At 42.2% G+C, this 26,680-nt stretch overlaps 1 protein-coding gene across 1 annotated transcript in view; it reads right to left on the bottom strand.

Moving 5' to 3' along the window:
- prdm5 (PR domain containing 5) overlaps nucleotides 1-25,735 on the bottom strand; it is a 61,196-nt gene extending 35,461 nt beyond the window's left edge. The window contains exons 1-11 of the mRNA XM_004068394.5: nucleotides 25,446-25,735; nucleotides 22,870-22,953; nucleotides 21,538-21,660; nucleotides 20,210-20,375; nucleotides 19,926-20,103; nucleotides 19,701-19,793; nucleotides 18,880-19,001; nucleotides 18,291-18,370; nucleotides 7,304-7,388; nucleotides 7,066-7,223; nucleotides 6,561-6,654 (exon numbers count right to left, since the gene is read on the bottom strand). Of these exons, the coding sequence (XP_004068442.1) occupies nucleotides 6,561-6,654; nucleotides 7,066-7,223; nucleotides 7,304-7,388; nucleotides 18,291-18,370; nucleotides 18,880-19,001; nucleotides 19,701-19,793; nucleotides 19,926-20,103; nucleotides 20,210-20,375; nucleotides 21,538-21,660; nucleotides 22,870-22,953; nucleotides 25,446-25,538 (1,276 nt within the window). The 5' untranslated portion in view covers nucleotides 25,539-25,735. The remainder of the gene's footprint in view (nucleotides 1-6,560; nucleotides 6,655-7,065; nucleotides 7,224-7,303; nucleotides 7,389-18,290; nucleotides 18,371-18,879; nucleotides 19,002-19,700; nucleotides 19,794-19,925; nucleotides 20,104-20,209; nucleotides 20,376-21,537; nucleotides 21,661-22,869; nucleotides 22,954-25,445) is intronic.
- Nucleotides 25,736-26,680: the final 945 nt, after the last annotated feature.

Genomic DNA, 26,680 nt, shown 5'->3' with positions numbered 1-26,680 from the left:
ACCCTAAAATGTTTCTCTAATAAAAACTATTCTACACAGCTGGGTGAAGTGAGCCCACAATCAAACAGCAATATGTTTTAGCAGAACAGGATTACATGATAAAAGCCTCAATATTTTCTTCCCATGAAGTAAAAATGAAAATCCAATTTTAGACAAAACGTTTCTAATGTCATGTAAGCACTTTTCTTTTTGCTTCTGAATCTAATTTTCCCTTTTTTTTCGCCAAGTGAAACACTCCGAGTGGTGCAAATTAAGTTCTAAAGAGAAGCAAGAAGAAAAAGAAGCTGAAAAAGTAAATGTGTTTTTTCCTGCCCTGGACATCATGAAGAAGATGATGTGCGGTGAAGGTCTTTGGCTTGTTTTAAGGCTGGAGAATCACGTCGTTCACTCCACTGCTTTCAAGTAGATTTATTCTGCATCCACTTGTGCTGGCAGGCCATTTTTGTGTTTGAGGATCTTATAACATTAGTTTACAAACAGACTGAAGCAGCTCACATGGGTCCGGTGAGATTTAAGTCTTAAACACGTCTCCACAAACATCCTGCTGACTCTTCAGCACTGCAGGAAAAAACTTTAAAAAGTTATTTATTTTTCTGTCCTCAAGCAAATCCATGAACCTCGCTCACCAGGATTTCTCAACCAGGCAGGAAGGAACACTTAGAGCATCCGAACAAATCGTGATGAGCATCATCACAGCAAAAACGACACTCTTCCTCCCTTCTGAGCGTTTTCAATGTTAACTTTTTTCAAAAGAAAGGCAGCAAACAAATCCCATTTGGGTGGTTGAAAAGCTATTTGCTAGGCTTTTATGTTTTTGCAGAAATATTCATTTATTATTTTCAGAACCAACAACTCTAAACCCTCAGTTGCTCATCCTTAGAACCAGAAGGAGAGTTTGGGTGTAGGGTGTATTCAGACTGGACACTTTTGGTTCGCTTAAAGTGAACCAGAGTTTGTTTCCTCGATCGTTTGGAGCACATTTTATTAGTCTGAATACACCCAGGCGGACCCTGGTCCGGGACTAGGAACTGCTCTCAGACCCATATTTGGAGGTGGTCTCGGTTCATATCCAATCAGACTGAGCTTCGGTTCACTCTGAGATCACTCAGTCTGAATACAGACCGTCCTCAGAGCGCAGCAATTGAGCCACTGTAGCCGACATAAACAGAGCAGGAATGAAGCAACAAATGTGAAGCAACAAATGTGAAGCAACGGTTTTCGCGTTATCAACAGGAAAAAAAGAGTCCGACTCCTTACTTCTTAGAACGTTTATTTTAACACGGCTGAAACGCTTCTTACATGCTTTTCTGTGTCTCGTTAGGCGGCACGCGCTGCTGTGACCTCATCCTAAAAGTTACCTTCACAGAATTCTCTCAAGAAAGTGCCATAATACCACAACAATGAGATGCAGCAACGTCAGCAGCAACAATTCCAAAGTCCAGTCGTCTTACTTCGGGGTAGCAAAATGAACTGTGAAAATAACTCATATTTCATTCAAGATCCGTTCTGTACTGTGCCCAGGGTAATATATTATAATATTCATGGAAGGATATAGGTTACTCTGAAAGGCTTTAGAAAAGCGTGATATAGGCTCTTTAATTGCACATTTCCTCAACATTTCATCAACAATCATTCAACTACATCAGGGTTTCTGAAATAGTGGAGCGCGCCCGACGCGATGCCGGGGGGGGGGCGCAGTAGTAGCAGTTTTAGGCACAGGTAATACGGGCGATTTGCCCGGAGCGTAAATTTAACGGGGGTCGGTGGTCACAGCGGCTCAGTGCTTGGAAAAAATCTGCACCACTATTGGTTTCCTTTTATCTGTTATATGACAGAGTTTGTAACAGCCTGAAACTGTGAACCGCCGTCCCTGCTCTCGTCTCCTGTCACACGTGTGTTAGAAGGAGAGGGGAGGGGTAGTGAGCTCAGACTGCAGGTGGAACACGGAGCGCTGCCTGGATTGCGCAACACCAGGATCATCACGTGCCTTCAGATGACTAAGCTCATGCTAATAATTTCAATCTTTATTAATTATTGTAGAAATTTTGATGACGTGTCTTTATTTTCCATAAATGTATTCTTTGTCTGCCTGTGGCTTAGGTAGTGTCAGTATTTGACATTCAGACAGCAGGTAATGCAGTAAAACAGCTGCACTTTATGAGATCATAAATAAACAACCTGGGTCCATCTGTCCCCTACCCCTTCCCTGGTGGGGGGTGCGGGCCCCTTGGCGATGGTGGCCGTGTCCCTTGGGTGCCGGCTCCCTGGGCCCGGCGGTGCTCTCTCCGCACGGTGGGGGGGTTCATATTACACCTGAGCCGGGGGTGTTCGTGTCCCTGGGGGGTGGGTCCTGGTCCTTGCCCCTGAGCGCTGGGCCCCGCCAAACTTCCAACATGGCCGAGCCTGGTCGGGCCATATTTATAACACCCCTTGTGGGCCACCCTTGTTTCCCCGGAGTTCCCCCCTCCTGGGCGGGGACGGCGGGCCCCTGCCTTGCTCCTCCCTGGACCAACCGTGGGCCGGGTGGGTGGCTGCCTGGAGTGCGGAGCGGGTCTCCCTTGGGGGGTCCTGGCTCATACCTGGGGTTGGGGCGGGGGGATGCCCGGAACTCCTGGGTGGTGGTGGGGTGCTCGTCTGGGGCTGTGGGCGTCCTTCTCCGGTGGGGCCCTGCGTTGGGCTCTTCCGGCGCGGCGGGGGGGCTGCTTTCCTGGCTGGGCTGGGGCGGCGCTCTCTTTCCCTCCGCGCCTCCCTGCTCTCTGGCTCTGGGGGCCTCGCGGCGGTCCTGCTGGTCCTGGCCTGGGTGGCGGTCTTGGTCGCCCGGGGGGCGGTTGTTCCCTGCCTGTTCCCGTGTGGCGTTGGGGGAATTCCGGCTGCCGCTGCTGCTGTGGCGGGGGTCTGGGTGTGGGGGTGGCTGGGCGCTCCTCCTCCTTCTTTTCACATTCCACCATCCATTTTAGAAGAACATAAACACTCACCTGAGCACAGGTGTTAGCTCACCTTTGCACTAATAGTTTGCATGATTGAATGAATGAAAGATTTCACACTAGTTGGTTTAAAGGCATAGGTATGCGTTCGTGAACACTATCTGTTTTGTGTACATGTTGACATGTGAACTTTTTTTGCAGTTAGCAGGTGTGTTGATAATATTTGAGTGTGTGTGAACAGGCCCCGCCCTTTTTGTACTACATTTGAACTGTACCGTAATGATAAACAACCAGTAAACCTGTCTGCTTTATGCTGCTTCATGGTCTTACCCCCCCCTCTCACTATCACCCCCCCCCTCTGACATCCCTCTCTCTTCTTCCCTTCTTTCCTTTTCCGTCCGGTCCAACACCAAAGATTTTCAATCATGGTTGAAATGAATAAAGTTTGGCCTCAATTACAAAAGGGGTTTATTCAGACATACCTTTGGTTTGTCTGAAGATTAATAACCCCTCTTGTTAAAGTAAAAGATGTCCAACACAAGAGGCCCTCAGCTCTCATCTGCCTGCCTAGCTGTTGGACAGGACAAGTTAAAAAAAAACAAAAAAAAAACAATCCATCATTTAGAAGAACATCAGCACAATGTTTTTACCTATTTCTTCAGATTAAAACCTTAAATATTTTGGCGCTGCTGTGTTAATGTTTCAGTTCAATTTACATTTAATATTATTTTTTTGATTGAATTATTTTTTCTCAGCATCAAATGGTTCAGTTGGTCAAAAATGTTTCTAGTTTAAATAAAGACTGACAAATTTTTTTTTATTTCAGGCACTTTAAGCTACTTTTCTGTTTTAGACTAGAACGGTTTGTGTGGCAAAATAAAGTTAATATTTGTTGAAAGTGGATTTATATTGCTTTTTTTTTGTTAATGTTAAAAGATACAATTTTAGGTATACTTACACAATTGTTATAGATACTAACCTAATATATATTGTCACCGCAGCGAGAGTGTGTGTGTGTGTGAGGGGGGGAGTGGGGGCCTTGCAAAAAATAATTGAGAATCACTGAACTACATTGTCCTAATAAGGTGCACAACAGTAGCTTCTTTAGGAAGTCACCTAAAACTGCTTCAAATTTTAAGAGCTCAAACTGTGCACCACCTTTGACTCCCAGAGACAAAATGGATTTCAGGGCAGGATCATTTACAAACACTTTCATTAGATTATCTCTACTGTGCACTAAATTCAAACGCTTAATCCCAGACCTCACACATTTTCTAGCACCAGATCCATAACCCGAGTCCTAGTCCTTTCCTGCTGCCTGTGACTGAGCTTTACAATCTCCTGTATGATCAGGTTCGGTCCAGTCCTGCATCCTTCCAAAGACTGACCAACAGCCTGGCTACACACTGAGAAACAGAGAGAAACAGACCTGCTGAGAAACCAAAGCACCACCACCCATAAACCTAAACAGCTCGACAAATTCCAGAGTAAAAAAGCAGAATCGAATTCTCTTTGAAGTTAACAGTGATCAGGATGACCGGATTTCTTGAAGCATTCTTTGCTTTAGCTTCAAACTTTCAAAAATCTGGATTCAATACAAATCAAAGAGCAGGAAAACAAAGTGAACCATTGTGATATTTCTGTGCCTTTAAAACTTAAAAGAAGAAGAGGACTTCTTCTTTGATCTGGACTGCTACAAAAATTCACTTCTAAAAGAAAACACAACACTCTTCCTCTTCCAAAACAACGACACACAGAGTCAATTATAGTCACGATAACTTCATAGAAGCACACTGAAAGGTGGTAAAACGGGTGTATTGTGGCGAACGCTGTTTTCTAGTGATAGGGCATCTAAAATATGTTTGTCTAAATTCACCTTTTATCTCATTTATCCTCATTGCACTCATTTTACATATACATACTACAGGGTTTTTTGTGTGTGTGTGTGTGTGGAAAAATGAGTGAATTTTAAAGGGCTAATTCTTAATTTGAGGTGTGTTAAACAGAAATCCAGTCCCTGCTACCATACATGAGCAGTGTTCTGCTTGTTTCATTTCTTAAAGGAAGCTGAGAGATAAACAGCTTCCTGTTTATCTCAGGATCCAGTGCAAGATTTTATTATTTCGTTTTAAAATGAAACCGTCTCACACATATTGTTTTCCAGTTTTTTTAAATCTGGCATAAACCCCAGCCCCATGTCATGCTGGTCATTCGATGAGGATGTTTCCTTACGTCACTTTGGTCACTAATTGTTCAATTGAATTGATTATTTGATTTAGGGGCTGCAAGTTGGCTGGATAGCTGAGTTGGATGAGTGAACGACTATAACGCAGTAAACTTGAGTTTGCTTCTCAGAGCATGCAATGACGAAGACTCCACTGGCCTAGGCAAGACTTATCTGGGTCTGTGCCGTGAAAATAAAGGGTTGTGTCAGGAAGGGCATCGGTTGCAACAACTCTGCCAAGCCACCTGTGCAAATGAGTGAAAGCTGATTCCCCCTGAAGGGAAAAACCGGAAGGTGAACAACAAGCAAGCACTCTCGCCTCACAGCAAGAGGGCTGGATTAGTATCTGTGTGAGATTTGCTTGTTCTTCCTGTACCGGCATCCTCCCACAGTTTAAAACATGCTTTTTAGAGGGTTCATTGGTTGCTCAAAAATGGAAATGTCCGAATTCCTTTATTACTCACTACTTAGTGGACTAATATAGTGCTGTCCAAATCTATAATTCTAAAAGGCTTACTATATTGTTTTTAGTATGCTGCTAGAAGTTGAAGCTGGGGTAGCTATGGTGCACTGGGGTTCTGTCCTCTTTTCTCATCTACTTCTACCCTTCCTCTCTTCTCTATTCTTGATCATTATTCATTATTTAGTTCTCCATGCCTCTGTTTCGTGCAGTGTGATTCATGTACTGTCCCTCTTTCCCCAACTGGGGAGCGGGAGTGCTTCCAGATTCTAGTTGGCTTATCCGTGCTCCTGTTCCTGACCGTGTACCCCGTCTCTGGCTCGCCTCTGCTCCTGCTCCTACACCTGGCTGTGGATCCTGTCTACGGCTCGACTCGCGCCCTGACTGCCAACTCTATTGGCCTTTGTCCCATAGACTACAAAAAAAGGCCTTAGTTTTGCTAAACTTCATGTTTTAGGCCAGAGGTGTCTGTCAAACCCTTCTTTAACCGTCAATTTTGTGCAACTTTTAAACATTTTAGAAAATTAAAAGGATGAAAAAAATGTCTTTCTTTCCATGACATCAAAACAAATCAAGAAGGATGCTAAAAATAAAAAATACTGAAATAAAAAATAAAAAATAAAAGCAAAAAACAAGGAACACAAAAGGAGAAAAATATCAACAACCTCAAAAGAAACACAAAGAATGATTGAACAAAGACTCTGGATGGTCCACCTTCCCACTGATCAAGCTTTAGTTAAACCTCTGACATTTTGTGCTCACTACTTTTACAACTTTTCTTGAAAAATAAAAAATATGCTTGCAGTGTGTGACTTTTTTTTAGCTCCAGATAACAACACTGCAGAACAGATATTTTAGGCCATTTTTAAACAAATAGGCAGGTTTTGCCTGCATGAAAGACTAACATAGCAACAAACTAAACTGTCTCCTTTAACTTTGCATTTGCACTTACTGTTGTGGATGAGAAGGTGGCGCTGTAGAGAGAAGGGGGTGCGGAACAACGCTTTGCACTCCTCACACTGAAAAGGCCTTTCCTCAGAGTGTGTCTGCAGAGAGATTAGGTGGGATCAGAGTGTTTATACGCTGCAAGTGAGCCGCCTCCAGCAGCACACTGAGCGTTGATGTGACTGTGCACGGGGCTCCGTGGCCGTTTGTGTTTGCTAACTTGATAAAGACGAGGAGCTAGAAGGGATTTAAGTTCAAAACGCGGCTGTTTTTTTCTGAACCCCTTTTATTAATCTGACTGACACCTCAATCCCAAAGGTAAACACGGGTATCACAGTTGGGATGGAAGGGGCCACAGACCCCACAGATAACATCCACCAACGACACCCTGATTGATTACAGCCTGACTAATGAGTAGCTTTGAAGTGAAAAAGAAAACACTGGTGGGTTTTGTTAGCAAAGAAAATCATCCCCGGCCGTTACCCCCTCCCTACAAATCTACTTTTACGCACCTTTTTGTGATTCTTGTAGACATTTCGGTGGGCAAACTCTTTTCCACACAGCTTACACTTGTACGGCTTGTCCTCGCTGTGGATGATCTTATGAGCCGTCACCTGGTCCAGGCGCTTGAACGATCGACTGCAGATCTCACAGGTAAACGGCCGCTTCTCTAACAAGTCAGACAACAAGACACTAATGTAAACAGGCGCAATAAACAAAGCGCGCTTTTAAGATGCAGCTTTTTCTCACCCGAGTGCGTGATCATATGACGCTTCAGCTGATTGGTGGAGATAAATTTCTTGTCGCATGCGTGGCATTCAAAGATTTCGTGGATCTGGAAGGCAAAGGCAAATGAAAGTCAGGGCCTGAAGGACTTCAAAGATGACAGCTGAAGCTGAAGCTGAATCTCGTCTATTTGACGTATGTCTACGCATGAAAAGACAAAGTGATGAAAAAAAAATTTCTGCTTCAGAGTTTACTTTCAATAATTGCACTTGAACAGCTCCCCAGCTACGATACCATATGCTACTGTAACACAGCTCCTCCTGTCACAGCTGCTGCTGCACAGGCTTGTTCAGCTAAATGATGATAATGGAAGTTTTAAGATGTTTTTGAGGCAAATTGTCATCAAGCAAAGTCGGATTTCTTCCGTGCCAGTATAATACATCACGCTCCGATGACTCTGAATGAATCTAAAGGAACATTTTTCCATCATAACTGTGTTATAGTTATAATAACACTTCATGTTTTACTTTAGGGACATCTTCGTGTTCTTGAGAAGGAAAGTCATTTGTCAAAATCTGATGCGACCTTAATTACAGAAGAACATCCTCCCTCGTATCTGTTTCATATTAGAAATTGGCTAACAATAAGTTTGTGGTTTATCCAGAGTTACTCATTTTTTTGGTTAACCAGTCAAACACCGTCTACAGCCAACCGCTCACTGCATATAAGAGGCCGACAGTGTGGTCACATGACCCACTGGTTTGCATTGGACCTATTTGAAGCCTGTTATTCACCGTTGTGTTCATCTGTGTCTCAACAATTCCTGAACTTCTCCAAATGTGAAAACAGGAAAAACAAGTGAGTCTGTGGTAGTTGAAACACATTCAGTAAGGCTTAAAGTTACATTCACTCCAGGTACGTGACGCACATTAAAGAATGCACCAAACATGGGTTCACCATGAACGCAAAACCCCATGGTGTTCACACTGGACGAGCAGGGAAGGGCATCTTCTTCTTTTTCTTTTTCGACTGTTTGCTAGCACATCTCCCACCTACAGTTGGAAGAGCCTTGCTGAGAAATGTCAAAGCGGTTCAAATCTTGCAAATCTTGCTCTGGGCTTTTTCTTTCACAGCTCTGTTCTTGATAGAATGGCATATGTCCGAATTCCCACCCTATGTAGTACCCTGGATTTCAGGCACCATGCTCACAACTTTTTCTTGTTTTTTATGAATGGCGAATATGACGTCATCAATTTCACAAAGTATAAATCTGATTGATACGAGCGTTGTGCAATGATAATTTATGAATCTACTGTCTTCTGTAGATAAAAACATTCATGGTTTATTAAAAAAAATATATATATATTTTGTTTACAAAAAATGTTCAAATGCAATGCATTGTGGTCTATATTTGCCAATCTAGTCAGCATCGATGCACACTGGTTTTTCACAGAGACGTCTGGGAAATTTCAAGGGGCACTACAAAATGGCAAGCGCACTAAATATCCATCCATCCATCAATCTTCCTCCGCTTATCCGGGACCGGGTCGCGGGGGCAGCAGTCTAAGCAGAGATGCCCAGACTTCCCTCGCCCCAGCCACTTCCTCCAGCTCCTCTGGGGGAACCCCGAGGGGTTCCCAGGCCAGCCGAGAGACGTAGTCTCTCCAGCGTGTCCTGGGTCTTCCCCGGGGCCTCCGCCCAGTGGGACATGCCCGAAATACCTCTCCAGGGAGGCGTCCAGGAGGCATCCGAACTAGATGCCCGAGCCACCTCAACTGGCTCCTTTCGATGTGGAGGAGAAGCGGTTCTACTCCGAGCTCCCCGCGGGTGGCCGAGCTTCTCCCCCTATCTCTAAGGGAGCGCCCCGCCACCCTACGGAGGAAGCTCATTTCAGCCGCTTGAATTTGGGACCTCGTTCTTTCGGTCATGACCATAGGTGAGTATTGGAACGAAGATCGACCGGTAAATTGAGAGCTTTCCTTTTCGGCTCAGCTCTCACTTCACCACAACTGACCGATACAGCCACCGCATAACTACGGACGCCGCTCCGATCCGCCTGTCAATCTCACGCTCCGGTATTCCCTCACTCGTGAACAAGACCCCCAGATATTTAAACTCCTCCACCTGGGGTAAGTGAGTAGTGAAGAAATTCGGACACGGCTTTGGTGTCATAGAATTCCGGTTGGACACAAACCACAATTATTCATTTCTCCTCTGCGATCAATATTTTCAAACGTCTGGCACTTCAGGGAGTTAAAAGGGACATCACCCATATGCCACTAACAAATCCAAGTCCCTTACTGGTCAAAGTTCATCGTGGTTTAACTTTCAACTGATGTTTAATAGCCCCACGGTTTGTTCACATGGCCCGAAAACATAGACAAAGTCATTGACACAAACGTGGCGAGTTTTGAACGTGGAAGCCCAGAACATGCATATATTCATGCAGAAATGCATGAATGGATCAAATTACCAGTTTTGGGTTGGTTTTCTTGAGGAATTAACATTATAATACACTTAAAAGCTCAAAAAGTTGGTTTTGCTTGGTACAGGCCCTTTAACAGTTTCACTGTGCAGCAATAGGTGACTTTCAAATTGGAAATATACATGATATTTTATGTAAGTAATAGATTGAGAGGACCTGGATCGCTCTAAGATGAAATAACGGCACAAGATAACATTTCGGAGAATAGTAATGACTGGCAGATGGTAAGTATATTAGTCAGAAAAGCCTAAACGCTTATATAATGCTCAACATTACTTTATTTGAAGTGTTTTTCTGATCTGGGAACAGCAGGAAAGAGATTACACCATGCAGAAAAATCCACAGCTCAATGTGAAGTGATTAACGAGGAATAAAAAAACAACGAAAATTGACAGGATCTCATGAAAGTTTTTCGACTATGTAGCTCACACCCACTCCTGTAATAAATCTATACATTGTAATCTTTGCATTGAGACAAAAAAAGATTAAACAAAGTGTAAAAGCAGCTTTAAATGCTGGCAGCAGGGAGACCGATTTTCTGTTTTGGCTTTTAATTCAACAGACTTGAGCTCGATGTAAAAAAAAAAAAAAAGGCAGCTTTCTCATTCATTCAGAGGAGCCTATACACTGAGGGTGCCAATGCATGGAGGGGCTGTAGAAAAACAATGAAGAGCCATCAGGCGGAAGAGTTAAAACAGGATAAAGCTGTTCTCCAACACCACCACATCAAGCCAAAGTATTAAGCTGGAATTCCACTCACACTCGAGCACGTACCCCTAAAGATCGGATGCTCCTTCTGATCAGGCTTTCTGCCCGTCACATACGAAGCTTGCAAAAGATGGTTCACAATTCAGGGTCAATTTTAATATTAACCCCTTCCAGGAAGACGTTATAGCCAGCAGCACGTGCCACCTTAACAGCTTCAGCCAAGTTTAGCGTCAAGTCTGTGGCCCAACTAGAGGGAAAGAACTGCACTTTTTTCAACTCCACATTTGGAGTCTGATGCTGCTGCTGGGGGCTGCTGTCTTAGAAGTTGCTCCAAAATCTTCCACTGGTGTTTAAGTGGGATGAGATCTGGGGACTGTGACCACTGGAGCATCTGCTTCATATTTTTGAGACGTATCAAACCATTTAGCGAGCCGTCGCCCTATGAATGGAAGCACTGTTATCCAGGAGGAGACCGCTCCCGTCAGGACATAAACACGTCTTGTAGGATAAAGATGATCACTCACAATGACCTTGTTTTGACCTTGTTCTTCACAGAGATAAGTAGACCTGGATTACTCTGAATGAAGATCTCTTATGTGTGGAATAACTATTTACGCAGAAACAGTGCAGATGGTTTCTGTATCACTGAAGTCTAATGAGTTGCATCCCCTCCAACAGTATAAAATTTGGGTGTAACTGTCAACAGACTTTTCATGCTGATGCGATACCATCTCTTCACTGACGGTCCCTCTGGGTGACAGTTGCGCTTGTGTTTTTCCCTGTGCTGAGGATTGTAATGGCATGCTATGTGGTGAAAAACTAGTTAAAATCCCAGCCGGGGCAAGTCTGTGCAACATTTACATGTTTTCAACATGCCTGCTTTTCCATTCAGAGTAAAGTCAGGCAGGCTCGACTAATCACCCAATTCCATTCTCAGGATTTAAAATACCAGTTGTCTTTATAGCGGTGCACTGAATCAATTAACCGATTTCTATTACTATGATCTAAACAGATCGATCCATCTGAGGCACGTTATTATTCATATCAAATCGAATCGACCTTTACTATTGCAACGAACCAGCTGGTACATCACTGTAGCGGGGAAACGAGAGCCGAGCTGCTAATTAACTGGCTGCAATGGAGAACTGTCCGTGCCCCAAACACTGCGCGACTCCGAACAGTCTCAGAGAGGGAGACGTAAACAGAGAAGCAGATTGCATGAACTCCTTTCCGGCCTCAATGCCCATTTATTTGAACACGTGCTCACAGGCCCCTCACTCATGGTGAGGAACTTTACACCCAAGATTCCCCACTTCCCATGAGTCTTAGGAGCTGAAGGCCGGGCTAACCCCCAGGTCGCCACACTATTAAAAAAAGCCTATCCCTGCCACTTACGGGCGAAGGCAGGGGACACCCTGGACAGGTCGCCAGTCTATCACATTAAAGCAGTGCTTCTCAAATAGCGGGTTAGCAGTAGTAGCAGCTTTAGGCACAGGTAATACGGGCAATTGTCCAGCGCAAATTTAACAGGGGGCGGTGGTGACAGGCATGGTATGTTTATTCTACTAAAACATAAAAACGACCAAGTGCATCACAGCATATAACACGCATGTGATGACAGTAAAAAAAAGATCAGTCTATCATTCCAGTCCGATGTGTGGAAACACTTTGAATTTTTCAAAGACGTGTGTACCACACAGTGTGGTAGAATGTTCTAATAATGTTCCCTTTGGATTATTTGGATGTAGAAAAACAACAGTGGGCTGAACTCTAGGACACCATAATGTGAATGAAGTTGTGTTTTTGGCCTCTGGTGCTGCAACAGGGCAGACATCAGGCGGACTCGAAAGCTTGGTGCGTCTATTCAGGCTCCTGTAACATTCATCTTTTTCTTCTTCTACTTTTCGGTCTTACAGAACAGTTTCTGATAACCAGGCGCCCCCTTGTGGTCACCAGTACAATTACAGTGGTAAAATGTAACCTCCCCACTTTGAGAGATTTCACTAAATGAAATAAAGCTGAGGGTAGAGCTGTGATTGTGTATGATTTTTGATCACTGCGGTGATGAACCAGCAGGGGGTGCGGTGTCGCGGTTAACAGCAGCCCCCCCCTGTCAAACACAAAATCCCCCGGTGGCCGCGTCGCAAATGAATACAATTACAACGCAGTATTTTTTATTAACAAATAACAGTAACAACTAACTACTACCTATCTAACTAATCAACTAACTATATAGGTCTTGTAGAATGACTGTGTGTGTGTGTGTGTGTGGGTGTGTGTGTGTGTGTGTGGGTGTGTGTGTGTGTGTCAGCTTGTGTGTAGGAGTAAGAAGCGCACAAGTGTGTTGTGGGTGCGTGTTGATTCTTTTGCAGTGGACTGCTCTCGAGCTATACATGAGGCTTCACCTGTGCTGTCTGGTACAGACATCTTCTCAGAATATTATATATTGCCCAGTAATAAACGAGACTACAGACTCTTTGTCATCTTTCCGGTAGCCGTGAAGCCTGACACCCATGAAGAATGCGGGGCAGGAGGTTCCGCCTTTGTTTATACAGACACGTAACTTTGCGCTGCACAAAATAGTTCCCAAACAAAACATGTAGTGATATTCATCGAAATCTAACAGTGCTCATTCATGTTTGGTGTTACAGAGTGAAGGAGAACAGAAATAAACCCCCCCCCCAACACAAAATCCTACGGCAGGTAGCTGTCTCGCGCACTCAAGAACGCACACAGCTTGTAATAGAAAAGAATACAATGGAAATGAATAATTAGAACGCAGAAAATTTGTCATATTTCCTCTCGAGACGGAAACTTCTGTTGTAGAATGAGGATGTGTTTCTGAAACCGCGCGCGTGTGTGTGTGTGTGTGTGTGTGAGTAGAGGGAGCCTCATGTAGCGCAAGAGGAAGTGACAGCCACGCGCAGCCCAAGAGGAGAGAGATGCGGTGCAGGGAGAGAAGTAGAACAAGTCTGAACACATGACTCACAGAAAAGGTAAATTATCAGCAAAGATGATTGTGTTTGATGTGTTTATTATAGTTCCAATCACACACCATATGCAGAACTTAAAAACTTTAAATAAAAATAAAGTGCGCCGATGCGGTTATCGCCACACCCCTAGCTGATAGCTCAGCATTGCTGGAGCCTCCTTAGTTGTTGCATGGAGAGTGTGTCAACAGAAAGGTGTCCAACCTGAACAGAAACCGTCCCTCTCAGCGATTTTAATGCATGTTTAAATGTCTGGTCAAAACGCTCTGCCAAGCCGTCAGTGGCAGGATGATAAGATGCCGAGCGAATGTGTTTGAAACCGTTAGACCCCAGAAACTTGTAGAACTCTTCTGAATAGAACTGTGATCCATTGTCACTGACCAGGATTTGAGGGATGCCATGTTGATGGAAAGGACACCTCAGGACTTGGATGTTTTTTGAAAGCTGAAGCTACTATAATGGTCCAAAAAAGAGAAAATATCCAGTGAGCGGCAGTTCTGTAGACAGAAATGTCTTGCTGATGTCAGAGGAAAATGACTAGACTGGTTCCAGCTGATAGACAAACAACAGTAACCACACAACACGTCCAGCCTTGAGGCAGATGGAGTACAGCAGCAGAAGACCACACCAGGTGCCACTCCTGTCAGCTAAGAACAGGAAACGGGGGCTACAATTCAGACCTGCTAAAGGTTGACCAAATTAAAAATGTATAATATTTCGTTTAATACATTTTTAATTTTGTTGCTTCAGAAGGTCTGAGAATCTCTTTATGCTACTTATGATTGTCTGTCTGTTCCCACCGGGAATATAGGTTCCCACCAGAAAAATAAAGTAACTTTGATTTGATTTGATTTGATTTGATTTGATTCAAATTCACAAAGGATCACCAAAACTGGACAATAGAAAATTATAAAAAACGTTGCCTGGTCTGATGATTCTCCATTTCTACAGCCACATTGGGATGGTAGGGTCAGAATTTGCCATCAAAATCCTATGAGCATGGATCCATCCTGCCTTGTCTCAATGGTTAAGGCTGCTGGTGGTGTTGTAATGTGTGGGGGATATTTTCTTGGCCCACTTTGGGCCTCTTACCACTAACTGAGCCTCGTTCCAATGGCACATCCTACCTGAGTATTGTTGCTGACCATCTTCCTCCCTTTATGACCACACTGTAGCCAGAGTAAAAGTAGCCATCTTCTAATGGCTACTTCCAGATAATTATTGAACCAAGTCTTAAAGTTGGAATCATCTCAGACTGGTTTCTTGAACATGACAATGAGTTCACTGGACTCAAATGGCCTCCACAGACACCAGATCACAACCCAATATATCACCTTTGGGATTTGATGCCCTTTGGCCCAGGTCTCCCTTGAAAAAGAGATGTAGTCTCAATGGAATTTCCTGGTAAAATAAAATAAATAAATAAATTTGGTGGAACGGAGGATTGGCATCATGGATGTGGAGCCAACAAATCTGAAGCTACTGCCTGTTGCTATCATGTCAATATGGACCAAACTCTCTAAATAGGCCTGCACAATATACCGCAAATTTATCGTTATTGCAATATCAAGCTGTGCAATATGCATATCGCAAAAGACAGCAAATTTGCAATAAATGGTTACCTTAGATGTGGCTAGGGTTGGGCGATGTCCCTTAAATTGGCCGTTGACGATGTTTGCTGTCAACCATCGGGATGGACGATGACATCGTCGGGGGGTGGGGGGGGGGGTATTTTTACATTTTTCGTTCTTATATAACTGCTATTCGTTTTTTTGCTTTTTTCATTTTATTTCCCAACTAATGACTAATCCGCGATGATCCAGTATAAACTGAGGGAAGTGACTTTAACAAAAAAAGTAACAAACAAAATAGAAAAGAAGTAGTCCGCTCCCGCACTTCCGGGGGAGTGCGGACTTACAGCTTTGTCTTTGATGGTACATGAGCCGCTATGTGCGGGAGATTTAAGACTGCGATCCGTCCCGCAGCTCTAGGGGTACAAGCAACCGAACTCAGAACCGGGTCTAAAAGTGTGTGTCTGAGCACAGCTCGGATCGTCAGCACACACAGCGGTTTGAGCTTCAAAGCAGAAATGTCGCTCAGTCCTTAGAAAACATTCAAACAATCACGCGGATTTGTGTTTCCAGTCGTGTCCCGACTAAATAAAGGCTGATGTTATTCTTACATGTTTACGTGCAGCCAGCAAGCAGCGCCACCCAAAGCTAATGTTGTTAGCCCGTGTTAGCATACTGCTAATCCTGGCTTCGTTCAGAAAAAGCACTGACCACACGGATTAAAATTCAAATGATGAGCGAACAGGTGTTTCATAATAACCGTAACATTATTAAAAGCACGTTTAGAAGATCATCTCGTATTTTACCGAGCTGACATGTCAATGTATATAGCCGCTCGGCGCTGTTTAACAATGTTTTGTATTGAATTGTTACATACAATAAAGTTTGAAGAAAAAAAGCCGCTCGGCGGAGTTTATATCCTTCCGTTTTTCAAACCCTACTGCGCATGTGCGAATGATTTATTCCGACCGAAAGTGTGACCTTAGTGAACGTTTTTATATTCTGAAAACATTTTTCTGGGCCCATCTACACGGTTGGATTCTAATCCGACCATTGATCCCATCAAGATATTTTGTACATTTAACCGCGGCTTATGGTGTCGACGCGCAACGTGGCGGGGGCGTGGCATCACGATGGTGGTCTCTCCATCGGGATGTCAGTCACCCATCACGATGGACGATGATATCGTCCATCGGCACAACCCTAGATGTGGCCAAACAATCTTATGGCAGCTTGAAGTGTTTAATGGATTGAAAGAACCCCTTTCTGCATTTGACCAATCAGATGGACCCCTTCACGTTGTTAACTAATCGGATGGCGCCCTATTATGTTGTATGTTCGCCTCCTATGTCAACAAGGGTCATTTGTAGTATAATTTTTAAGCTGTTGTAATGGAATGGGAATAATATTTTTGGTTGTTTTGCTAATTGTTTATATACCGCAAATTATATCGTTATCGCAATATTAATTACTAATATCGCATATTGCAAGTTTTCTTCATATCGTGCAGCCCTATCTCAAATGCAATGCATGGGGGTCTTTATTCGCCAATCTAGTGAGCATCGTTCCACACTGGTTTTTCACAGATCCGGTACATCAGAGAAATATCTAGGGCACTCGATTTTGGAGTTGTAAATTCGAACAGCATTAAAATATACTATATAGTGCACTATTAGTGCACTATTAAGTGTACTATATAGTGCACATAATAGTGCACTATAAGGAATTCAAACATAGCCTTAGACACTGATGCTACGATGCAAAACGCTATTTCTATATCTTACAGCCAACTTGTCTGGTGAGTCAAAAAAAAGATTTTGGTCTCTGGGGTTGTGAATTCAAACTTAGAGCATCAAACTACACGCAGCGAAATCCAAAAATGTTCTGCCAAGTGCATTCTAGTATTTCTCTATATGAGATGCTCAAGCTAGCGGTAGCTCACTAAACATCTGCTGCTGCATTGCTCTACAAACAGCTTGTATGTAGTTGAACTTTGTGTTAGAGCCAATTTCCAAAGGCGATGTTTAAATAACAGTTTTTATTACATATATTCCATCATTTACAAATATTGTTAAAGAAAGTAAAAGCAGAGGGAAAAAGTTGATAAAAATCGAATTTGGAATGAAAAAATTGGAGATTTTATTTTTTTGGCCATATCGCCCAGCTCTAGTTCTAATAGACATTTTCCACCTTCATGCCAGTATCTAAAAGTTCAATATCATCAAACCAAAACCACTGACCAAACAGGGCTCATAATCTGGCCTCAGACAAGTCCAATACAAACCGTTGTGTCATAAGACAACAGGGTAAGTCCAATATTTTGACCGACAGTCGACAGAATCTATTATGTTTCTCCTTAACACTGGCAGTTTAAATACCTAACGGTTCCAGAGAGAGCCATGACTACTGGGTCACTACTACTTGGTCAATCCCAAGGACGTATTTTGCCCACTCAGCTGTGTGAATGCTAGTGGCTGTTCAATTAAAAGTTCAAGGACAGGACTTTTTGTACCAGCAATTCAACAGTTTTCCAATAGAAAACATGGACAAAACCCTTTAGACCAATGCATCTAGCTATTCACTTTCACTACAGAGTGATCGGAGCCGGAGAGACAAGCAGCAAATTGTAACATGTCTTTACAATACCACTCACATGTCAGCTACACTAACACCAATTATTTAATGTGATTTATTTAATAGCAGATAATTATAGTGAAATTACATCTCTGTGCACTAGAGGAATGCAGCCTGGAAAGCACTGCACAAACACAAGTGACTGAAACAGCAAACGCAAGGCCCAAAGACAGGGAAATATGCACAGTTACTAGACTAATATTTATCAGCATGAAAATGCTTGAGAACAGCCGTGTTATAATCTGCACTCCATCAATAACAGGGAGAATCCTGACGCCAAGGTTAAAGCCTTATGGTCTGCCTCTTAAATTTCACAAGACTTGGGGGATGAACTAGTGAAAAAGAAACCATCGCTCTGCTCTGTGTCACCCAGAATACATTTGCAACAATCTGATCATAAAGGGGGAATAAGTGAACTCAGAAGCCTGAGAAAAAAGATGGGAATTTGAGATGAGGTGGTTAGATGGGGGTTCCAGAAACAGCAGAGAGGGATGGACACCACCATGCAGCAAAAAATAGTACCAAACAGACATCCTTGTGAAAGCAAAACTATAAATCCTTTCAATGTAACGTTTCTGGTTGGGACCAATCAAACTCCAGAGCAGATGTTTGGAAAGCCTCACCTTTCTGTGTTCCTGAAGATTCAGGGAAGACGAGCATTTTCTGTTGCATATGGTGCATATCAGCTTCCGCCTTCCACTCCCTAAACAAGAGAGGGTTTTAAATTCCTATCAGTCAAAAGGACAAACAAACATGTCAAGAAAACTAGCTGTAATAATCACACTGCCAGTTATCTCATTGTAATGGAACCAGTGACATCCCTAATCTAAATTATGCAGATTCTGAAGTGTCTGATCCACTTCCCTCACAACCACACACACACACACACACACACACAGTCCTGACCACGTTTGGGAGAAATTGAGGTTCAGATCTCAGCTTTCTCCGCCTCACATACTCGTGAAGTCTCTCAGATTCCCATTGCCCTACATCCCATCATGAATCGCTTTGAACGGCCAATTATCTAGCGGAATGAGCCACCCTAGAACACATAGGTCAGCAATTATGAATAATAATCAAGTCATTTTCACAGATCAACGTCGAGCAGCTGCGCTGACGTTCTGTGAGAGCAAAGGCTGCCGAAGAACAACTGTATTCATGACACGGGAAAGACAAATCCCGTAATTTGTGTGGAGCAGAGTAGATCCAGACCTGTGTGAACGTTGCCTTTATGTTTCTTGAGAGCGTCCTTGCTCTTGAATCTTTTTCCACAGCTCTCTGCTTTACATATGAACCTGGCATCCCCTTTACAGGCTTCTTTATGCTGCTCGAAACTGCAGGAAAAAAGTCAAATGAGCTCATGAGGCTTAAAGAAGGTGCCACGTTACTTGGATAACTCAAAAGCAAAGTGTCATTTTGCATGTTCTGTTTAAATCATTGACTGTGTCTGAGAACTGGACCAACTGAGCGTGACGTCACCCATAGAAAATGGCTTACTTACAGCTCCAACAAAATGAAGTCGATTTAGTCACAATTTTTTAGCAATATGGATTTCTGGCCCCAAATCAATAGTAAGCAGTGATTGGTTCAAGGTGGTCCTAGTCAAAATTTCTATGGCAACCATCCTGGCCAATCAGGAGTAAGCTTGTTGGAAGGCCACACTCCTACCACTGAAAGCAAGCTCGGGAAAATCTGTCAATCAAACGCTTGGAACGTTTGACGTGAGACCACAAACTTTAGTGAGGCATCTGATTGGTCAGTTTATAACTTGAATAGCTTGTATACTGAAATTATATCATGAAATGAAAAATGAGGATTATCAAGAACGTGAAAAAAGGTATAAGAGCAAGAATGGTTGTGCTGACAAATAGAACGACTGAGTAATAGGTGTTTGTTTCTCTACAGACGTCTATGGGATTTTGGCTTCTTAGGGGCAGTGGGTACTTCCTGTTAGGAACACAGGGGGGAGAGGTCACTCAGTCCAGTTCTCATATACAGTCAATGGTTTGGGTAGAGACGGCTGTGTATATTACCTAGATTCTGAGTTGAAAGAGTTGTGGCAAAAGGAACACTGGTGAGCTTTAGAGTCGCCTGATGGATCCAGCGACTCAGAGCAATGCAAAACACTGAAGAGGGAATCAAAATATAGGCAAAGGAGCCAAATGAGAACAACAGGGCTTGTGAGTTCCCAAGAAAGACTTGGAGCATATTTTGGTTAAGTTAAGCGCAGGTGATCAGTGATGGCGGAATGAACCTACTGACGCTGCAGAGCTTGTTTGATGGGGAACTTCTTGCCACAGTTCCTGCATTTGAACTCTTTTTCCTCAGTGCTTGGCCTCTGGTGCAGACTCTGCAGGTGAGCAGCCAGGATCTCCTCACTGGGGAAACTGCTCTCACACAGCAGGCAGGGGTGATCTTCCTTCTTTATGACAAGCTCTGCAGAGATTAAAAAAAATAAAATAAAACAGCAAAAAAACATTGTTATCCCTTCAAGTGGTCATCTTTATCCAATATTTAGAAAATCCAAAAACTCCTACTGTACCCATTTCCACAAGATGCCTGGACTCTTTGCTGTTCTCATCTTCATCTTTAATGTCATCTTCCTCCTCATCCTCATCCTCTTCCATGTCACTATCCAGGTAGCCAACCAGAAGTTCCGTGTCCGTCTCAATGTCGTCAACGGCCAAGTAGAAAATGTTCTCCCCGTCCTGCAAAACAAATCAGGACAATCATCGCGCGGCCCCTCAACATCAGTGTGTGATGGAGTGCAGGCGGAGCCTGATGGAGATAAAACACCCGCTGCTAAAGCAGTTACAAGCTCTACGGACGGAGCTTTGAGCGTCCGCTGACGCTCGCTGAGGGTTGAACTCATTACACTCAGAAAACAGCCAGTTAAAGCCTGATTAAGGCCAAAGATCAAAGGCCTTCAAAATGTCTTCATTAACTTTCCTGTCCTTAAAGGTCAGGCTAATAAAATCAAAGCATCGTTTTGTTTTCATTATGGGATTCTCAATGTACATAAATAATGATTAGGAAGAGGAAAGCTAAACAATAAATGTCATTGTTGATGAAACACAGAGATTTAACTCACATGTATGACCTTTAAACAGCCAATCACTTTGTGTGTTCAACCCCTTATGTCAGGAACTTGGCTATTACGCCTGAGCTGTTCATCTTTTATTTTTCCTTCACCGAAATAAAACGGTGAACTTTTCCAGACTGTGAGCTCTCTGCATTCACAACCGTAGGAATCGGCATGTTTTTTTTTTAAATTATCTCGTTTTCACAAACTCTGAGGTTTTGTTTCTGTTGTTAAAACTTTATTTGTTGGTACAATGAATAAAGAAATGTTTAGACTTATAAGGATACAAAAAACACATTGAAAGCAGGTAAAAATGTCTCCAATTGTAACTTACAATCATTGCAAATGCCTCATAATGGTTTAAACATCTGGATAGAGAGGAACCTGCTGCCAAAACGAGAATTTTTTTTTTTTTTACTGAGCAACTAAGCGAGAGGAATCGCTCAATTTAATTAAAAAAGATTTTCGCTTCTCACATCCAATCTATTCCCATGACAATAAGGATCAGAACTGCCGAGCAGAATCGCTCAGTTTGTGGGGCTGTTCAGTCTCCTTCAAACTTGAGCAGACATTGATTGGTTCTGGAAAACAACTACAAGAACAAACTTTGTTTTGTTGATCCAAACTAGACAGAAAAAACGTGACAAAGGCTTTGATCCGGCTTTGAGGGTTTTCCAGGGCAAATAGGAGTTTTTCGCGTGAATGATGTATACAGCTTGTTGTGTTTATCATTTCCACTTTCAGGGTCTAAGAATGAAAGGTCTGTCGGCGGCGGAGTGGAAAACTACCTGAATGGCTGCCAAGTTCTTCTGCTCCTGTGAAGGCGCCTGATGGACAAACCGCAGCCAGTTGGCGTGGCGGGGGTTACTCGCATCCAGAATATACAGAACATCTCCTTTACCGCCACGGACCTGAAACAAAACGGAAAAAAAAACCTTTCAGAAGTGGAGCGATGGGTGTTTCTTCATCCTGGTCTAACGCCACCTTGAGGGCCCCGCCTTCTGTACAACAAAGCATCCCAGCATCACATGGGAACGCCAACGCGCACGCGCATGTCTGCGCCTCGCCGTCTGTCCGCTACAGATAACGCACGCTGCTGTCTTCCATCCGCCTTCTCAGCAACATAACATAAAAGTCAGCTGGTTTATTGATCTGCGACGTAATTCAAAGTCCTTTTTATCACAGAGAAGCAGTTAACGCACCTGTGTTTGTCCGGGCAGGTCTGCCATCACCTCGGCGGGAGGTTGTCTTTGGTTTTCCAAACAGATAAACATATTTTACCTTTTTTTTCACCATGGGATAGGCTTACCTAGAATTATTTGACCGCAACTTCAATCTGCAGTCCTCAAATCAAGAAATAGTCCCTCAGCTGTTTTAACTGCTTGTACATTCATTCCTAATGGTTAATGGAAACAAGAAGGAAAGAAACTCATAATTTTATCTCTGGTGTTTATCCCACAAATGTATAAAAATAATAATAATAATACATAAGTATTTTTGTCTATCATGAAAGGCTTTATAGAAAAGGAATGTTGCAAAAAAAAAATCTAGCACGCTGTTTTACTTTAGCTATAACGACATCAGAAGAGGGTAAAAAAAAAACAGATAAAATACATAAAAAAATATGTACTATAAATACCTTTATGTTAAAAAAGGTGCTTAAAAAATGTTAAGACAACAACATATTTACAGAGAATAAATGATTTTTTTTTTCAAAAATATAGTCAATTTTATTGAAAATTGATCCGTTTTAAATGACTTTTTTTAGCTCTAATTATAATGCAGTGCAGAGGTGCAAACAGTACAATAATGAATATCATAAATATTACTTTTTAAAGTTTTTATTTGTTGATTTGATGTTTGCATAGTGACTAGTAATCAACATTAATATATTTCAAAACTAATATTCTCCTAAAATATGTTTTTTTCCAAGACTTTTCAATTTATCCTAATGATCCCACATGGCTAAAACAGATTCAATCTAAATTCTTGCATCTGGCAAATATCTTATATTATCAACACCTGTTTTTTTTAAGTGAGCTTAAAATGTCTGATTATCATTGAGTTCATTGTGTTGCTGCTTTCAGATGTCTGTTTTGAACTTAGATGTGTGCGTTTACCTCCCACATGAGTCTGGTGTCGGAGCTTTCATCCAGCTCTCCGGGCAGCTTCTTCTCACCAGCGAACGGACCAAACTTTTCTCCCTTCAAAACAGAAAGCAACACTTTCAAAAAAAATCAACAAACGAATAACAAGCAGACACAAGAAACCCCAGCAGTGTGCCATAGAAGATTTAAAATTAATATTGCTTAAAGATCTACTAAGGATTAAATATTAAACTTTGTTTAATATTTGCTGTTCTACAGCCTTTCTATTATTATTTCACTGTACAGTTTATATTTTTTACTGTATCAATTGTACTTTCAGTCCCTCTTCAACTTAAACTGTGTGTTGTTTAAGGACCACCTAGTGGTCTTTTAATTATGATTGTGCGGTTTTTGGCCAAAATAAAAAAAAAGACCTGTACTATATTCTAGGACCTAGTTTCTGTAGAGCGGCAGGAGTTCAGCTCTGAGTTATAGGCAGGACTGTTGGCACAGAGTAAGCTCTGCCCTTTCCCATCTTCCATCTGTCTACACAAACCCCCGCTAGCTTACAGCCCCTCACAACCCCAACCTAACATTACCAGTGCAACAAAAATGGTGAGCAATATTGCAGCAATCCAGCCGTACAGTTTAGATCCAGGTTCTAACTCAGACGACGTACATGGATCTATTTGTCTGCAAGTGGATGCATCAGAATGGAGCACTTTTTTTCTCCAAATGGTATGTTACATATAATTTTTTTAAACCTTGTGAGGAGAAACTTTGTTTTGGTTAGCATTGCCGTAAGAATCTTTATGACCTTTGATCCGTGTTGTGCTGAGTTATGTTTATGTTTGCTGAAAAGTTTTGGAAAACAAGAAAGAATATTTAGAGAGAAAAAAAGTGGAGCAGAGCAAAGAGACTTTGGCCTACTAGTTGTAGCTTTTATGTCCCAGATAAAAGATTTTGTCTTTTCCTGATTCACAACAATTTTTCATTAAAAATAACTCAGAAATGCTATTGTAAGTTAAAGTTTTTTTAAGTCCCCGATATTCCCAAAAATGCCACAAGAAATCAAATCTTCAAAATCCCGTTTGTTTGTCTTTTCCTGCACCGCTCGATAGTGCTGGGTTAATAAAATTGATCAATCAATCTGAATTGATCTTGTATGCCTTTCTTTTTCCTGTGGCCTGACACATAAAAGCAGTAAAGCCAAAGTCTGCTAGCTTGATGCTAACTTATAATGGAAACAACCATAGGACGGCTAATGTTAACACTTAGTCGACCTAAACATATATTGCTGATTAAATATGGATATCGTCAAACGTTGTGTCCGAATTACTTCCCTACTTACTACATAGTACACTATATATTGCGTTGGCCATTTTGTAGTGCTGTCAGAATCTACAATTCCAAAATCGAGTACCCTCAAAATTTCCCAGAAGTCTCAGTCTGCAACAACGCTCTCTTTTCTGGCAAATATAGACCACAATGCATTGTCTTTGAACAATTTTTGCAAAGAAAATTTATTTCAATGCATTTTTAAAAACATATATCAACGTTTTCATCTTTAAAAACACAGTGGATTCATTTATGATTGTCGCATATCGATAAGATTTTCCCTTTGTGAAATCAATGACATCATATTCGCCGTTTAAAAACAAAACAAAAAAGTAGTGAGCATGGTGGTGAGGATGCTGTACAAATTGCTTTTAAAATCTAGGGCACTACAAGTCCCACACAATAGTATTTTAGTAGTTAGGGATTAGGGTGGGAATTCGGACACAGCCATAAAGAATAATAATGTATTTCCATACAAATGTGTTTACATTTGTAAACTGTAAATTCAAAATAGAGTGCATGAGAAGAATTGAAAAAAAATCCTGAATCACATCAATCCAGGCTCTGGTGAATCAAATCGAATCCATTCTGGGAATCATTGGTGATATCCAGCACTGCTGCTTGAAAAGCTGAGTGTAATTTTTGGTTCTAAAACTCTAATATTGTGACAATTTGAGAGCACTTTGTGATTAAGCCTCACAATCATTTCCGTGGTAACTGACTTCTCATGAAATGTCAGTCATTTTGACAGTGAAAAAAAAATCAAAATCCAGCTCTTTCCTGCAGAGTCAGTTTGGGAGTACAGTACTACTCCAAATGTCTCCACAGTAACTTAAACGGGATTACCCACAATGCATCAGTGTAGTGGATAATGGGACAGCCGTGAACATCACTACCGCCGCTGGTTCTGGAAGGGGCGTGGCCAAACTCTGTCCTTCATGTTCATCCACAGCTGGAATTATCAAAGGCTTCAATGCAAAGCATGACAGCCGGGGGAGGAAGACAGCTTTTCCGGGAAGGAGCTGAAGGGGGAAAGTTCCAACTTTCTTTCAACTTTGTGTGAAGTTTGCGCCTCCGTTTGCGTGAAACCAGCTGCAGATACTGTAGCTACGTGGCACTTTTACGTCACCGAGCCCCGCTTTCTGACAGCCCCGCTTTCGGACCGAGCCGACCAAAAGAGGCTGTTCCCGACCCCCTCAAAGACTGTCGAGTCCCCCCCCCCCCAAAAAAAACTTTAAAAGTCGGTCTAAACCTTTTCAAACCGGACAAACCTTTTTCACTCGCCTCGCCGTGTAAAGACCGATTCCATCCTGGACCTTTGACGATTTCAGAGAGAATCTGTCCGGCACGTACATCCCCAACATTGTCCTCACCGGGACAAGTGCTCCTCAGACACATTTAGAGGAGTATCGGAGGGCAGGAGGCGGAAGGAGCGGAATCTTTCTGTCTTCCAGGTTGGACTTGAGCTGCTCCTGCAGCAGGAAGAGGAGCTGCGTCCTGATTGGTCCAAAGTTTGTAACCAGAGGCTACCTTGCTGTCTGCAGCCGTCTGCCGCCTGCGTGTTTCAAGCAGCTGCATACAGTACAGAGAACAGCTGGACTGCAGTCATATTTAATCCAACATTCAATCAAGGCTGTTATTTATTAAAACCAAAGCTGTCAATAACATCTCTGCTGAACAGTGATGATACCACAAATAATTGTTTATCATTTTTTAATAATAATAGTACTGTCCATAAAATAATTGCAGGGATGATATTGATCCGGTATGGAGGTGATGGCTTTGAAGTATTGATGGAATAGCCAATACTCCTGGGTACCTGTTGTACAAGATTTTTTTTTTTTTGTTTGTTTGTTTTCATTCAAATACTAGGGGTGTAATGATTCATTTTAGCCATTCAGTTCATGCCATCATTTGTGGTCGAGGATCCGATTCATAGTCGATGTTGGTTCTTTTTGAAAGATCTGATTTAATCTGATTCACTGACATAAATTGATCCAGAACATCATTACCCAAAACTTCAACCAGTGACACTCAGAGGTGAATACCTGGTACTGAACAGAGCAGGAGAAGTTTTCCACATTCCTTCTGTTTCCTCAAGATAATCAAGTGTAATTTAAATATGTGTACAAACTAACAATTATACAAGAATGAATGTCAATTCACATTTGACTTTTCTAAAGTTCCGCCCACTGTTGTTTTTCCACATCAAACTAATCCAAAGGGAACATTGTTAGAACTTCAAAGTGTTTCCACACATTGGACTGGAATGATGGACTGATCAGTTTTTTTTTGCTGAATTACATGTGTGTTGTCCGCTGTGAAGCACTTTTTATGTTACAGTAAAATAAACCTACTGTACCTCAATCAAAATAATATTTTCCAATATTGATGTAATCGATTTATTTCATTTTGAAAGGATTTTATAATGGTTTTGGTCGATTTGATTAGCGACTTGCCTCAGAAACCGGTAAATTGATTAATCATTCCACCCCTAATAAATGAG

The sequence above is a fragment of the Oryzias latipes genome, chromosome 4 (assembly GCF_053564925.1).
Source record: "Oryzias latipes strain Hd-rR chromosome 4, Olatipes_Hd-rR_3.1".
Lineage (NCBI taxonomy): Eukaryota > Metazoa > Chordata > Actinopteri > Beloniformes > Adrianichthyidae > Oryzias > Oryzias latipes.
The sequence above is the reverse complement of the archived record's forward strand: the minus strand, read 5'-3'. Positions and strand labels throughout refer to the sequence as shown.